At 34.4% G+C, this 18,003-nt stretch overlaps 3 protein-coding genes and 1 pseudogene across 4 annotated transcripts in view; 3 read left to right on the plus strand and 1 right to left on the minus strand.

Annotated features, from left to right (window-relative positions):
* Positions 1-18,003, minus strand: part of LOC127062351 (flotillin-2) — a 102,820-nt gene that overhangs the window by 84,293 nt on the left and 524 nt on the right. The gene's annotated exons all lie outside the window — the stretch shown is intronic.
* LOC127062163 (glucose dehydrogenase [FAD, quinone]-like) lies at positions 536-2,567 on the plus strand (annotated as a pseudogene).
* Positions 5,243-8,656, plus strand: LOC127062350 (glucose dehydrogenase [FAD, quinone]-like). Its single transcript, XM_050990366.1, has 3 exons — positions 5,243-5,508; positions 5,594-5,907; positions 6,107-8,656. Exons 1-3 carry the CDS (start codon positions 5,371-5,373, stop codon positions 7,491-7,493), a joined length of 1,839 nt encoding a protein of 612 aa, XP_050846323.1. The 5' UTR covers positions 5,243-5,370; the 3' UTR covers positions 7,494-8,656.
* On the plus strand, positions 8,927-17,569 carry LOC127062164 (uncharacterized). The gene is made up of 6 exons (XM_050989914.1): positions 8,927-9,335; positions 9,757-9,877; positions 10,849-13,008; positions 14,269-14,313; positions 14,403-14,982; positions 15,418-17,569. Exons 3-6 carry the CDS (start codon positions 11,143-11,145, stop codon positions 16,716-16,718), a joined length of 3,792 nt encoding a protein of 1,263 aa, XP_050845871.1. The 5' UTR covers positions 8,927-9,335; positions 9,757-9,877; positions 10,849-11,142; the 3' UTR covers positions 16,719-17,569.

Raw genomic sequence — 18,003 nt, forward strand, 5'->3', positions numbered from 1 at the left:
TTGTTGACAATGAACAATGAACTCGTCTCGTTCTAGAAAAGTTCTAGCTAGTCAAAATAATATTAATGATGTAATTACAATAATTACAAAAGAAATTCAGATACTACTTCTTTTTAAATATACAAAAATTATTATTTAATACATGGCGATCGAGAACCGACCCAGAAATCATTCTTATTTCAATATACGATATCGAAAAAACACTACACTCAAGTTGCTGCATTTTGCTAATCTAAGTAAACAGTATACACAAAGTTTAAATAAATTCTTTGTTACAACATCAACAAAATTTAAACCGAAGAATTTTAAAGATGCAAAATTTTGATAAAATGTAAAATACTGGATGTAACAAACAGTGATGCTACATAAATAATCTTCTTCGAAAAATTATAGATAAGATACGACGATAGTGTGTTTTAAAAATTAACATAAATAAACTTAGAAAATGTGAATAAGCTTGATTTCTTTAATTTTAACGATATCAGCTTGAAATCCACTTGTGCCAATCCGACTATCGTTATGCAGATACAAAAAGATGAATTCTAAATCTCTTCCGAAAGAAAATTACTCGCGAGGTAAATTATTATGTCGACTATTCTAATCATCTTTTTTTCTAAACATGAATGAAATGTAAATCATTTTTGATAATAAATTGCTCAGTTAAATTACATACAGAATTCATCGTTGAGGATGGTGGAAGTGCTGAGGCGATGATAGCCTCGAGATTATTCGAGGTATCCGACTGAAGCGTATTGTGAATAGATGCCAGGAAAAATGAGAATATAATTTTAGAAATACCGCTGCTCTTAAATTTCAAAGAATTATCGGAATTAGATTGAAAATATAAAACTATACCGTCAACAAAATCGACTTATTATCGATATCCCAATGATAGGAAACAAATATAATCAACCACACGAAAAGGTTCTAGATAGTAGTAAGATCCTGAATACCATGATATATATGCGAGGCAACAGGTAATTCTTTCCTACGTAACGTGTTATGCACTTACATAGATACGAACTTATATCTAATGGTATATATCTATGATATGTATATCTAGCACGTGTACTAAAATGCTATGACGAACGTAAGATGCGAGAAAGCTCGTTACAATAACTTCTTGTGTTATCATACATTGTTCGATATCAATAATTCCAAGTAATTTTATTTTAGATTAAATTACGACAAACGTGCAAGGTTGGATAACACTAATTGGAGTTACGAGAAAGTTTCTCCTTACTTTCTTAAGTCTGGGAATAACAGGAACCCTTATTCGTAGAAATCACCTTAATGGGAGGTTATTTAACGATATAGGAACCACCGTGAAGGTCGCCATTATCGATCGCCTTTTTGCAAGCTGAATAAGAACTATATTATGAAAATCATGATATCATTTGTGAAAGTCAGACTGACTTCATAATCATACAAAGTACGATCTACAAAGGAAGTCGTTAAAGATCGTGGAAGCTTTCTTGCGGCTAGTGAAAAAGAGAAAGAATTTGCATATAGCTTTGAACGCTCAAGTATGGAAAGTGCTCTTCAATACCGACAAAGAAGCCACAGGAATGGAGTTCCTAAGCGATGGTTTAAAACAAACAGTTAGAGTAAGAAGAGAGATCATTCTGTCAGCTGGAGCGATCAATTTACCGCAATTGTTAATCTGCTATTTGCTAAACCACCTTTGCTCTCAGGCATAGGACTGAAAGAACAACTTGAGGAACTCGGTATAACGGTACTATCTAATCTTCGGGTATATTGGTGGATTAAGCTTTACGGTTGACGAACCAATTATTTTAAAAAGGAATCGTCTACAGATACTACCAATATTACTGAATTATACAATAAACAACAAAGGGCCCTTGACTACTCCAGGAATCGAAGCCTTGGCCTTCATCAATTCTAAATACGCTGATCCTTCTGGCGTTTATCCGGACATTCAGTTTCACTTTCTTCCAAGTTCCATCAATTCCGATGGTGAATCAGTAAGCAAGTTTATCGGATTAAGAGATAGCGTTTACAATACGGTGTTTAAACCATTGAAAAATACTGATAGTTGGACGATATTACCACATTTATTGAAACCCAAAAGTTCCGGATGGATTCGCCTAAAGAGCAGGAATCCTCTGATTCATCCTGATATTATTCCGAATTATTTCGCACATAAAGAAGATGTAGACATCCTAATAGACGGTATACAAATTGCTATGGCTGTTTCAAACACAAGTGCCTTTCGAAGATTTAATTCGAGACCATATTCTATTAAACTACCGGGTTGTCAAAGATTTCCTTTCGCCACGAACGAATATTGGGAATGCGCCATACGACAATTTACCTTCACCGTGTATCATCCAGTGGGTACGTGTAAAATGGGACCAAGAAACGATCCAACAGCTGTCGTGGATCCAAAATTAAGAGTATACGGTGTAAAAGGTTTACGAGTCGCTGATGCCTCTATAATGCCTACCATTGTTAATGGAAATACTAATGCACCAGTTATCATGATCGGCGAAAAAGCAAGTGACATTATTAAAAATGACTGGAGATATTAAACAAAAAAAAAGAACTTTGTAAAAAATTTTAATTCTCCTTTTAATCTATATTAACTGAATTATACATAATATAATATATATTGTTAATATATATTACTATGATAAAGTCAAGGTTATTTCGCAAATAGAGATTTGAATCTATTAAACTTAATACACTTGTCTTGTTTCTCTGCGAAATAAATCAAATGAAATTCTTAGATATGATTATATTCAAATGAGAAATAAAACGATGAGATATAAAGTCGATGTCGAGCAAATAATATAGATTGCTGTTCATTCGAATCAAAGTTTAACAATGAATTATCGGATTCATAATCATTAATACTGTGTTTTTTTTTCTTATTCCACACAAAAAATTTCATATTTCAGATATGTAGCATAGATAAGGAAGATAATCAAAAATATTCTATATACTATTATTACAGCTTGATATCTCTAAAATTTTTTATTTTAAGTATCACTAAACTCTAGAAAAATTTAATAAAAATCGGTACTAAATATTCCAGAATGCTCTACTTTTTGATTCTAGTCATTCCAATAGTAACATTCCTACAAATAAAGAATCCGTTTGAAATTTTTTTCAACTTACGACCTATAATCTTTCTCGCCGTTAAGAAGCACTGTTGCGGAAAGTAGATACTGAAAGTAGATACGGAAAGTAGAGGTTTTCAACGTCAAATACTACACAATAAAGGAACAAAAGTAAAAAAAAAACTTAAGTATGTCTCTTTTGTAAATAATAAATAGCTAATAAATTAAAAAAAAAATCAAACTATATTATCTGTCATAGTTTTTATGAAAACAATTCAATCGAATTTTTCTCAAACGTCTAAATCGATAAGATTTGCTATTGTGAAAATATAATTTTTTATAGATAATTAAAATAGTGTCTAGCAATATGCAAATAAAATATGCACGTTGTTTTTATTACGAATTTATAAACGAAAATATAACAATAATATCGAGACAATTCGGATTCATTTTCTATTGCGAAAACACATTCTTATAGCTTATATTAATATTATTACTTCAATAAAGGAACTTCCTTTTTTTAAGTGTTTTTTATAGTATCGATTGAAAAAGCGTTTAAGATTAAGGACATTGTAGCTTTCTACTCACTTACATTTTCAATGTAATTTTACATGAATAACTTTCTTGAGAATAGAACACCTTCTCCAAGCAAAATCTATTGATAAAGTCTACAGGTGAAATCTCTTCTTAGTTCACTCACTCTTCTTGACCGCGATAATGTCGATAAAATAAATTTCTGTGATGGGACATATTTAAATTTTTAAATAAAATTGAAGAATATTGTTTCATCAATATTTTTTTTTTTACGTTTATAATTGTATTCATTCATTATTAGAAAAAAAAAAGGAAAAAAGAAACAAGAGATATCGTACTATAAGTCTTTGAACACGATGCTGTTCTTCGTAAGGAATATTAATTCTACATCAGAACGAGGAAGAAAGAGAGAGTGTATGTAAGAGAGATTCCACTTCTTCAAGACATTAAAATGCAGCGCTCATCTCGATAGAGAGAAATGCATTTTTCTTTACGATATGTGCGACATAAGTGCTCAAAGTGCAAAAAAGATAATAAAATAAAAATATTTTTCTACGTAAAATCAAATAAGACCAATATAGAACTAGTTAGAATCAGCCGAACCAGCCTTTCTTCTTACGCTCGAAGGAAAAGTAGAGCACCGAAAGAAGGCACTGGAACATTGTCTTGAAGTGAAATGTAACTTGAATGTAACAACTTTTCTTATCCTTTTTTTATATATTATTATTATTATTATTGTTATTGTTATTGTTATTATTATTATATTATTATTATTATTATTATTATTATTATTATTATTATTATTATTATTATTATTACTACTACTACTACTACTACTACTACTACTACTACTACTACTACTACTACTACTACTACTACTATCATTGAAATTAATATTTAAAAGCAAATTAAAAATAGTCTTTTTCTTTTTTTTTTATTGAAATTATTAACGAAAACTAAATAAAAATAATTAAACTAGTACTATTTACTCAAGTAATTTAAGACCACTTTCACAAATAGCTCAAAGAAGACGCACGAAAAAGTATACAACACATACATCACATAAAGGTGAAAGTATCCGAGAATGGATTCTCTTCCGTGACGTCAACGAAAGAGTATTCGTATGCACCAAAAATATACGTTGCACATGTGAACCAATATTTTATCCCCCACTATTCATCAATCGATTCGATTGTAATTCATTTGAACAATGAATAGTGAGCTAATTCTTTCCATTCTTTCAAAAGTTAAGTTTACACAATTTTAATAAAAAACCTAATATTCCGACACATTTGCATATTCTGAGTTTCTTTAAAGTAATACAAAATATAAGAGTAGAGAGTCAAATAGAAATTCGTTTCACTCTGAAAAAATTGATAATACATTTCAACACTCTTTCTTTCTAGCTATACGATCGTCCTCACCTAGTACTCGACGGACGAGAATCTAACAAGATTTCACTCTCAGTATTCAACACACCGCCGACATTGAAACTCTCTGCACTACTGTTAGTCTCAATACATTTTGCCGGTATATTTAAGAGAAAAGTACGTACGTGTTTTAAACAAGTTCTTTCTTATAACATAATATATGAACTAAAGAAAGTGTCCGTGATTTAAAAATTATAAAATTTCGGATAGCAATATACTTGGTGAAACATACAGTGATAGTGTGTAAATAATTATTTTCGAAGAATTACAAACGGACTACGACCATATTGTGTTAGAAAAATCAAGGTGAATAAATCTAGGAAATGACAATAGGTTTGGTTTCCTTAATTACTACGACATCCGCCGTAGGAGTCGGTTTAATTCCACTTGTGGCAATCGGACTATCGTTATACAGATACGACAAAATGGATCCTGAATCTCCTCCTGAAAATATTCGCGAGGTAAATTATTATTTCAATTTTCTTGATCATCATTTTTTCTAAACATGAATAAGATGTAAATCATTTTCGGTAATAAATTCTCCAGATAAAAAGAATGTACGACTTCATCGTGGTGGGAGGTGGAAGTGCTGGAGCGGTGATAGCCTCAAGGTTATCCGAGGTGTCCAATTGGAGCATATTGTTAATAGAGGCTGGTGACAATGAAAACGAAATTTCTGATATACCAATTTTCGCGGGCTACGGTCAATTATCAGAATTAGATTGGAAATATCAAACCACGCCATCAATGACATCGTCTTATTGTCTTGCAATGGTAGGAGACAGGTGCAATTGGCCACGCGGAAAGGTTTTGGGTGGCAGCAGTGTCCTGAATGCCATGGTATACGTGCGCGGCAACAGGTAATTCTTTTTTACCTACGTGACGCGTTCCGTCCTACATACATACGTATGTACGTCTAATAGTATATCTAATATGTGAATATCTAATACCTATACCTATATATAGTGAAAAAGTGAGAAACGAGAAACCTCCTGACAATTTCCTCTCGCGTTATTACACGTCGATTATTACTACTAACAGCAACTAATTCTATTTTAGATTGGATTACGACAAATGGGCAAGAATGGGTAACACCGGCTGGAGTTACGAGGAAGTTCTTCCTTACTTTCTCAAGTCTGAGGATAACAGGAACCCTTATTTGCAGAAATCACCTTACCATAAAACAGGAGGCTACTTAACAGTACAGGAACCACCGTGGAGATCACCATTATCGATCGCCTTTTTACAAGCTGGACAAGAACTCGGTTATGAAAATCGTGATATCAATGGTGAAAGTCAGACTGGTTTCATGATTATGCAGGGTACGATCCGCAGAGGAAGTCGTTGCTCGACAGCTAAAGCTTTTTTATGGCCAGTGAAAAACAGGCCGAATTTGCACATAGCTATGAAAGCTCAAGTACTGAAAGTGCTCTTCAATGCCGACAAACGAGCCACGGGAATAGAATTTCTACGCGATGGTTTAAAACAAACAGTTAGAGTAAGAAGAGAGATCATTCTGTCGGCTGGAGCGATCAATTCACCGCAACTGCTGATGCTCTCAGGCATAGGACCGAAAGAACATCTCGAGGAACTTGGTATACCGGTATTGTCAGATCTTCGAGTAGGTGACAATCTTCAAGACCATGTTGGTCTCGGTGGATTGAGCTTTACGGTTGACGAACCAATTACTTTAAAAAGGGACCGTCTACAGACACTACCAATAATACTGAATTATGCAATAAACAACAAAGGGCCCTTGACTACTCCAGGAATCGAAGCCTTGGCCTTCATCAATTCTAAATACGCTGATCCTTCTGGCGTTTATCCGGACATTCAGTTTCACTTTCTTCCAAGTTCCATCAATTCCGATGGTGAATCAGTAAGCAAGTTTATCGGATTAAGAGATAGCGTTTACAATACGGTGTTTAAACCATTGAAAAATACTGATAGTTGGACGATATTACCACTTTTATTGAAACCCAAAAGTTCCGGATGGATTCGCCTAAAGAGCAGGAATCCTCTGATTCATCCTGATATTATTCCGAATTATTTCGCACATAAAGAAGATGTAGACATCCTAATAGACGGTATACAAATTGCTATGGCTGTTTCAAACACAAGTGCCTTTCGAAGATTTAATTCGAGACCATATTCTATTAAACTACCGGGTTGTCAAAGATTTCCTTTCGCCACGAACGAATATTGGGAATGCGCCATACGACAATTTACCTTCACCATGTATCATCCAGTGGGTACGTGTAAAATGGGACCAAGAAACGATCTAACAGCTGTCGTGGATCCAAAATTAAGAGTATACGGTGTAAAAGGTTTACGAGTCGCTGATGCCTCTATAATGCCTACCATTGTTAATGGAAATACTAATGCACCAGTTATCATGATCGGCGAAAAAGCAAGTGACATTATTAAAAATGACTGGAGGTATTAAAAGAAAGAACTGTGTAAATATTTTTATTTCGCTTAAAGTTAATAATTTTATCAATTAGAATTATTATTTATACTAGTTTAATTATATATTTTTACATTGTCATGACAAACTCAGGGATATTTTGCAATTAGAGATTCGAACGTATTTAGCTTGATAAACTTGTTTTGTTCTTCTATGAGATAAATGGAACGTGCCATTTCGAAACTCTTAGATACGATTTTATTCAGAAGTAAGAGATATAATAATAAGTGTTACTGAAAGTTCAAATGTTAACTACCGTCTCAGAAAAATTCAAACCAATGTACAACTATAGAAACTCATCCATGTGTAAACCTATTAGTAAAACAAATGGTAATACAACTTTCTCGTTAAATTTTCTCCACGCAATACACTTTTACGAAAAGAATGATATCAAGATTATTATCTTTAGATCCGAATGTTTCGTTACTATCTTTATGCCTTTCCCGCTGAAACTTCTCTCATGCGATTAGTTTTTGCTTCTCATTCAATTTTCTTAATAAAACGATGAACATAAATCAGTTGTACTTGGTAATCATTAACTACATAGATAAAATATGTATATATTAATAACAAAAAGAAAGATAAATGCGTGATAATATGTATATCGCGCTTTATAAATTTCACAAATTCTTACGCAGAACGTGCGAGAACAGTGAAAGCAGAAGCCTTATCGAGTTGTCGTACACTATCGCTGGCTAAACACTAAAACACATGAAATGTATACACAAAAGGAAACGTGTTAGACCGGATATTTATGTGAAAACCTGCAGTTGGATTCACACGTTTCTTAATTCTCTTCAAAAATATCGAACGAGACATCCAAAAATATTTGGAAATAAATGCACGAAAATACTTCATTTTTCCGAACAAAGAACGTACGTACGTACATAGAAACGAGAAAATCACTCGATTAAATAAATATTTAAGCAGAAAAAAAAACAACCGTTAGAAAACAACTCGCTAGTTACAATTGTTCGTAAACATAATTAGAAAATAAATTATCTTTAATGGCACCTTTCATGGAAACAGGAAAGAAAAAACAAAATAAACAAGCACGTTTACGAGTAGAACGAGACCTATACAAGTATCAGCATTGAACCAGTTTATATTAATTAAAGCAAATATGTTGTAATCGTACTTTGTACTAGTCATTGAGTTATTTTATGCGTAACTATTACGAAGTTAGAATAAATTAAATCTCTCTATATCTCTGGCAGTATGATTGATTTTCTCTGTAAATAAACAATCCCGATAAAATCCGAGTCCAACATAAAACTAAAATTTCTGTTCTTGTTAAATACGGGTATAACGGAAGTAACAGAGATTTATTGGCGCAATCTATCCTAACATTAAAGCAATGATAATCTTGGAGAATGTACAAATAGATACATACATACATATACATACATACGTGCGTGCATGCATACATATATACACACATAGATACAATATTAAGCGTAGGTATACATTCGCCGGAAAAGATAGGTGAGCATATAGTAAAGGAACACTTTCACTGCCAAAGTGTAAGCGTTTGGTCTTAGAGGAGGACAAGAGGAAATCCATAGGAAGGGGTGGAGAGATGGTAGAAGGAGTAGGAACTACGGTATAGTGCCGTATCGTTCTCTTGACTGTCATTACAGGTATCTTCGTGGTCACTTATAGCGATCATCTCCAACCGGCTTAAACCTTGCTCAAAATATTTTTGTGAGTCAGTCTCGTTGAAGTTTTTCAAGAAAGAAGAGAATTTTACCACTGAAGATCTGGATTTATTAGGCTTATCTCTTAACCTATTAATTTATCATCGAATAAGATAATTGACAGGTAACCAACATATTTAATATTAATGAATGATTAAGAAACCGAATGCAAAAATTTACAATGGGTCATTAGATATTCATCTAATCGATTCAGCTAGCCATCCGTGAATTTATTATTTTCGATTATTTTTTTTCTCGACATTCTACCGAGTGTCCTCATTTTGAAATATAAAACTATCGTAGAACAGGTTTAACTAACACGAGGACGTTGTCAGTTTTTACACGCACGGTCTTATAATTAATTTTATCTTTTCACATTGAATATTTAGGACATCTTTATTCATCTACAGGAATTACACAAGCCATGGAATTTTTTCAATTTCATATTCTCGAAGGACATTCGCACTCTCACTTTTAGATCATTCTTCAGCTAACTAAGAAACGAAGATAATTTTAGTATATACGATATATATATCTCTTTACAGATGAGTTTATTATACCGTGAGTTCGACAATCGAAGAGAAAAATAATAATAATGACACGTTGTCATGACAATTCCAACAAATGTATTCTAGCGATAGAGGAACGTTAACGAATGCTTTAACGGTAAGTGATATACACAACAACGTTATATTTAACCATATTCTAATAAGATCATTTTTGTTTAATTAGTCATTCATCACGCAAAATATCTCGAACTGTTCCTTTACCTATATTACATACATACTTCCTTTTCCTTTCGTTTTCAATATCAGTCTCAGGAAGAAAGTGTCTCGTGATTAAAAAAAATAATAATAATAATAACAATAAAATAGAGAGAGAGAGAGAGAGAAAACACATCATTGAAAATAATTCGTCGCAATAGGTGCATCAAGAGGAACATGAAAGGAACGGTAATGATTATCCCGGAACTCGCATGTAATAAACCTCTACTTCCGGCTAACAAATTATTTGAGAAGGAAAAGTAAAGAAAGTTACAGCGTTACGTTTTGCGCTAACAACACGCGAAATTCACGTTTTGTCTAAGAATTCTCGATCCTTTCGTATCGTACTTCCGATATTATTTGAATTCCGGTAGAGGCGAGAAAGTATAATAGCTAATAAATTTGATTCGCACCTTGATAAAAACTGTACATCCTGGTTGCGAAGATCTAAGCCGGTAATGAACTGACAAGAAAGTTCTACGTTATCTTTCATCTAAATAAAGAAATTCAAAGATGTGTAACGTAACCATGGCTCTCATAGAAGAAAACGAACACAAACGAGGTTTATGTTAGCGAAGCGCTTTCACCTTTCCCCGTTATGCGATCGCAACATCTCCTTTCCTTTAAACGAAACGAATGAGAAAGAGAAACAAAATGATCCTGTCGATTCGCACGTGTTTCCAATATAAAAATCACTGGGCAAAACTTTCTTTCGTCACTTTTCGTAACACTGTTATGATATCACGTCGAGTTTTATATAAAATAAACATTGTAATGTCTGTTGACAGAAACGACATATATACATATACACACACAGACACACACGCGCAGACACGTACACTATATTTTTTGTTTCCTTTTTGTTTTCCTCAGAAAGATCGAGAATTTCCATGGAAGTACGGCTAGCGATAGCCAGCTCAGAATGAAAAGAGCCGATGTCGACCACCCATTTCTAGTGCGCAGAGTTGAAAACACTTATTGTAGCCGACCGCCGGATATCGATTTATGACGAAGTCTGTATAAAAGTCATTTCGAAAGAAGCAAAAAAGTAGGTCGGCTCTTGCTTGCATCGAAAAATAAAAAGAAGAAAGGGAGAAAGAGAGAGATAAAGTAGAAACCAGCAGCCGGTTTATTCAAAATAATCATTATCAAAAAGTGGCGAAAAGGATGGTGTTCAGCACGATAGTCATAACGACGGCTTTAAAAGGTGCTTTGGGCTTAGTAGGAACTGGTCTTTGGTTGGTGCCACTTCTTATAGCTGCTCTGTCTTACTATCAATATGATCAGCTGGATCCAGAAAGTCGACCTATCGATAGATACCCTCTAAATCCTGAATACGATTTTATTGTAATTGGTGGAGGATCGGCAGGTGCTGTCGTAGCCAACAGACTCTCTGAAATTTCAAATTGGAACGTTTTATTACTGGAAGCTGGACCGGACGAGAACGAAATAACAGATGTCCCCTCGTTAGCTGCCTATCTACAGTTAACTAAGTTAGATTGGAAGTACAAGATCGAAGCTACGGGAAGAGCTTGCCTCGCGATGAAAAGTGGCCGTTGTAATTGGCCACGAGGGAAGGTTCTCGGAGGATCGAGCGTTTTAAATTACATGCTTTACGTCAGAGGTAATAGACGCGACTACGATTATTGGGAAGGCTTGGGTAATCCTGGCTGGGGTTACAAAGAAGCGCTTTATTATTTCAAAAAGTCCGAAGACAATAGGAATCCTTATCTTCGAAACAATCCGTATCATTCAACGGGTGGTTACTTGACCGTTCAAGAATCACCATGGATCACACCTCTCGCTGTGGCATTCTTGCAATCTGGTGTCGAACTAGGTTACGATTTGAGAGATATAAACGGGGAATTTCAAACCGGTTTTATGATACCACAAGGAACTATTCGAAGAGGCAGCAGGTGTTCCACGGCAAAAGCTTTTCTTCGTCCTATAAGGTTACGCAGGAACTTTCACACGGCTATGAATTCACACGTGACGAAAATCGTTATTAATCCTTTCACTATGAGAGCGATCGGCGTGGAATTCGTGAGAAATGGTCATAAGCAATACGTTCGAGCTCGCAAGGAAGTAATTCTATCGGCAGGTGCTATAAATAGCCCTCAAATTCTTATGCTCTCCGGTATTGGACCAAAGGAACATCTTCGCCAAGTTGGTATACCTCTTCTTAAAGATCTCCGAGTCGGTGAAAACCTTCAAGATCACGTAGGAATGGGCGGTCTTACTTTCCTTGTCGATAAACCGGTAGCCATAGTTCAAAAACGTTTCTATGGCGCACCAGTGACTATGCATTACGCAGCCAATGGAAAAGGACCTATGACGACTCTCGGTGGTATCGAGGGATACGCTTTTATCAACACAAAATTTGCCAATAGGTCTATCGATTATCCTGACATTCAAATCCACATGGCGCCGGCGTCTCTTAACTCGGACGGTGGCGTACAAATCAAAAAGGTATTGGGAATAAAAGACGAAGTTTACGACACTGTTTACGATCCGATTGCAAACAAGGATGCCTTCACTTTCATACCTCTTCTCCTCAGACCCAGATCACGTGGTACGGTTAGACTAAGAAGCTCTAATCCCTTTCACAGTCCAATAATTGACGCTAACTACTTTGACGATCCGTTAGACATAGCCACTCTCGTCGAAGGTGCGAAAATAGCTGTTAAACTCGCCGAAGCGAAAGTTTTCAAACAGTTTGGTACTAGGTTACATCGATTGAAAATACCTGGTTGTCGACATCTTAAATTCGCCTCGGATGCCTACTGGGAGTGTCACATTCGTCACATTTCCATGACTATTTATCATCCGGTCGGTACAACGAAAATGGGTCCTCAAAATGACCCTACAGCAGTTGTGGATTCTAGATTAAGGGTTTATGGTATCCAAAATATTAGAGTCATCGATACCTCTATAATGCCGACGATTTGTAGTGGCAATACCAATGCACCAGCTATCATGATCGGTGAAAAAGGTGCAGACCTCATCAAGAGCGATTGGTTATCTTATCCAACCAAAAAATAATGTGTGAACGAGCTTCTCCGTTTAATATAAGTAGGCATTTGTGAAAAGATTGACCGAAGAGCCTGGATAGTTCAATAGTTAAAAAGCGGAAGATCTGGGTTGGAGTTCCGATTAACAATTTTTTTATGAATCCTACAATATTTTCATAAATATCTGTTAACTGATAGTACGTAAAAGGTGAAGCAAAAGAAAACAATTACCAAAGATATTGTTACGATACGTTTTCGATACGTTTGAAAGTACGAATTAGAGAAACTGAGACGAGCAGAAAAAAACAAACCAGAAACTATGTGTACAATTGATATCTATTGTACGACGAGAGACAGTGGGATTAGAAGTATACACGACTCAGGTATAATTATCTCCGTGTGCCATAAAATTCTAATAACGCTTAGCCTAATCTAACGAATTGTGTATTATTCCTATTTTCTTCTATTTCTCTTAATTTTCACTGTTTTTTTGTTTAAGTATAAGATTACTTGTAAATATTGTAATGCGTATAAATATATGTATATATTCCTTCCTTATCGCTAAAAAGTATGATACGCAATAATGAAAACATAATATCAGCAAAAGATGTAAAAAAATGTAAGAAATAAGGCAATCGTAAAGACCAGATAATCGTTTAAGAAAATTTTGTTTTCAACAAAAACTGTCAACTTTTGTGTTTCATCAGCGAAAATTTGAATTATCGACACGTTTTAAAAAAAAGAAAGAAGCTGACTTTGTTATAAAAAGAAAAATAAAGAGAGTGGAAAGCAGTACTCAATAATTACGTGTTGAGAAAGACCGAGCATTCAGGGTTCTTGTATTTCTATTACGTAAGATTGAGTATCTTGTTATTTTCTCTTACATATATACTCCTCTCTATATACACACGCGCGTGCACGCATACGCACACGCGCACACACACACACACACACACACACAGACACAGAGTTATTTTCTTCCTTTTGACTTTTTTAATTGTTCCGAACACAAAGCAAACAATTTCTTTTTTTAAAGGTTGCTTATAGAAATTGAAATTAATGGGAGCACAGTATACGCCGAAAAAAAAATAAATAAAATGAATTAAAAGATCCTTCGAAAAAAAAAAAATTAATAGAATCTGATTTGAATTATTTTAAATTTTAAATAATCAACTTTAATCCGTCATAAGAAAAAGAGCATAAAAAAGATAAAAAATTGTAGCTACGTGTGGTTACGTGAGCATTTCGAGAAAGTGAATTTCTATAATAAAATTAAACCCAGTTTAAATCAGTCATAGTCGTGAAAGCATCGCAAGAACATCTGGAGGTATAAAAGTGATAACGTTTTTATTTTGAATTTCGTCGTCAATGTGTTCGAAGGTTAAGTGAAAATTCAAACAAAGTTCTCTTATATAGTGTATGTTCTTTCATATAATCGATTCGAAACTTTTCGACATAATGTTACGAATAATCGTTATATTATCATTGCTATTATTTTCTTTGATATCCGAGATAAGAAGTGCGACATTGTTCGATCTTTTAAGAGAATATAATTACCAGGATAAAGAAATCAGGACGATATATTACCCTAGATGGGAGGAATATGATTTTATTATAGTCGGAGCAGGCTCCGGAGGTTCGGTTCTCGCTAATCGTTTATCAGAAAATAAAAATTGGAAGATCTTATTATTGGAAGCAGGTTATCGGGAAAACTTGATACAGCAGATTCCTGTATTAGTTAATATACTCCAACTAACGGACTATAATTGGGGTTACAAAGTGGAACCTCAAGAAAATACCTGTTTTGGAATGATCGATCGACAGTGTGCCTGGCCGCGTGGAAAATCACTCGGTGGAACCAGCACAATTAATTATATGATTCTTACACGTGGCGACAAGTTAGATTACGATTACTGGGCGGCCTTGGGCAACGAAGGCTGGTCTTACGAAGAGATTTTACCATATTACATAAAGAGCGAAAGATTCAAAATCCCTAGTAAGTCTAGATCAAACCCATTTACTTTATCTCGTTTCTATGTATCTGTCTTATATTCAAATAATTTAAACAATAACAAATATCATAAACAAACGAAATGTAATAGAGCGAACGATATTCAAATGGAAAACTCACGTAAAATATTTTAGTTCGTTGGATCGCTTGGACCTCAGTCACCCTAGAATAGGGGTGTCTTAACCCTCCAACGAGAGTGGTCACGTTTCGATTACTCACCCTTCTCGTCTATTCACTAGAGCCTGAACGTTAGCCAGACTAACCGAATCATCATCCTTCCTTCGTTCGACTAATATCTTGAAATTTGTCTCTTTCGAGATCTCACCTACACATTACTCGAGAATATTTATAAAAACGTTTGAAAGAAAAACTATAAAGTAAGAAATATCGTAATTTAAATAAAATTTAAATGCGTTACAGATATCGTCAATTCGTCATATCACGGAAAGGATGGATATTTGTGCGTTGAACACGTTCCTTTTCATACCAAGTTATCCACGGCATTTCTTGAGGCTGGCAAAAGTCTCGGTTACGATGTTATCGACCACAATGGCGAAAAACGAATAGGTTATTCATATGTACAACTCAACATGGACAACGGGGCACGTTACAGCGCTTCGAAAGCTTATCTCAGAGTGAAACGACATAACTTGGACATCGTAACTGGCGCGAGAGTGACAAAAGTTCTTATTGATGGGGATCGCCGAGCTTACGGCGTCGAATATATCAAAAATAACAAGAAAAAACTCGTATTCAGTACGAAAGAAGTGCTTTTATCCGCGGGTACGATCGATTCTGCCAAACTACTTATGCTCTCGGGTATAGGACCGAAGGAACACCTCCAAGAGCTGGAAATCGAAGTGATTCAAGATTCCAAAGTCGGATATAACATGTACGAACATATTGGTTTCCTCGGTCTAACCTTTCTAATAGATCAACCTTTGTCTGTATTGCAAAGTAAATTGTTCAATCCGCACGTGTTATGGGACTATGTGTTTAAAAGAAGCGGTTACATCTCTATACCTGGTGGTGCCGAAGCTTTGGCATTCATAAGAACGAAATATGCTCCATCTGAAAAGCCGGACATCGAACTACTTTTCATATCAGGCTCGTTACACTCGGACAACGGTATAAGCATTAGAAAGGGTCTACGAATTACGGACGAGCTTTATAACGCGGTTTATAAACCGATCGAAAATAGAGAAGCCTGGTCAATCTGGCCGATAATTCAAAGTCCAAAAAGTGTCGGTCGGCTTACTCTGACATCGAAAGATCCCTTCGTACCACCGAAGTTAGAGCCTAATTTCTTTTCTCATCCTGCCGATATCGAAATCCTACTTGAAGGTATAAAACATGCCATCAACGTATCTAAAACGGAACCTTTCCTTGCGTACAATAGTCGATTACACGACATTAAAATACCCGGCTGCGAACTTTACGAGTTTAATAGCGACGATTATTGGCGATGTGCGATCAAATATTTACCATCTATGATGAATCACGAAATAGGAACCGTCAAAATGGGACCCAAAACGGATCCCTATGCTGTCGTTGATCCTCGTTTAAGAGTTTATGGTATAAAAAATCTCAGAGTAGTAGACGCATCTATTATGCCTAGTATACCGATCGGCCACGTAAATGTAGGTATCTTCATGATCGGTGAAAAAGCTGCTGATATGATCAAACAAGATTGGTCGATAGACGCAACAGGAAATAAGTAGTTCATTCGTTCGACTAACACACATTGTAAACTCGAAACAAATACTACGTCGATGATTACATTGGTCAAGCGCGTTCATAGTATAATTGTTTCTCGTTTATGACCTACCGTGTCCTTGAGCTCACGCGAGGACGATCGAATACGTAACACACGAATGCACGATTAATAAATAAATGCAGAATTTTACTTGTTACATACATACATATACATATCGTGAGCAATCTAATAAAATGTGAAATATCCGACGTCATCGACAATCCCCAACGCGATAATTCGCATAATGGATTCGTCGAATGTTTTATTCGCAATAACAAGAGACTCGAAGCAAATAAGAAAATGATTTCTTCCTCACGTATATACTAACTCGTTATATATACTAACATATACTATATTATATATTAACTATGCCATATACTAACATATAATGCGATGAATATTATGATACGTTCAGGGGAAAAAAAAAAGAAAAAAAAATGCGAAATATAATTTTATTCTCATAAACTTTTTTAAAAATAAATGTAAAAATATAAAATTGTACTAGTGTTAAAGAAAATGTCTCGTTAATGGAGAGAAAGACGATGAACACATGTATTTCAATCTCATTCAATAAGATGATTCATTCCCATAAATATCCAACGTTGAAGTAAGAGACTTCTAGTGGCGAACTAAATTCACGAATGAAATATGTTTTATTAATATGTTTTACAATTTCATTTAATTATAAAATAAAATAATTATGACTAATTATAACTAAAATGTGTTGTAATGTGTGTATATACATACATATATACATACATACATACATATATATATACATATACATATATACATATATATTTACACACGTATACACATATATACTATAATAAAGTTCTTTTATGTTCTTATCCAATAATTATTTAAATTATATTTGATTTAAGCTTTTTACTTCTTTTTTGAAAATAGAAGATATAAATGTAATACTTATATTTCTTGGCTCAAGTAGTCTAGAATTATACGATTAGCCTATTCGTTTAGTGTTTTATTAGATACTTAATTTCACAATCGTCTTAATAAGCCTATAATCAATACAACTCATTTACCATTCTAAATTTAAAATTATAGTCAGTAATTTCTTTTTCTTTTTTATCAAATATTTATATAATTACTAATACTACTAGATTATATTATATAGACAATAACCTTATAGATGTAGCAACATTCAATCCTTTTAACGACAGTCATTTAGAAATTGATTTCACAAATATAAGTTATCGATATTAAACCGAACATATGAATACTATATA

This window comes from Vespula vulgaris, chromosome 3 (genome assembly GCF_905475345.1).
Source record: "Vespula vulgaris chromosome 3, iyVesVulg1.1, whole genome shotgun sequence".
NCBI classification, from domain to species: Eukaryota; Metazoa; Arthropoda; class Insecta; order Hymenoptera; family Vespidae; genus Vespula; species Vespula vulgaris.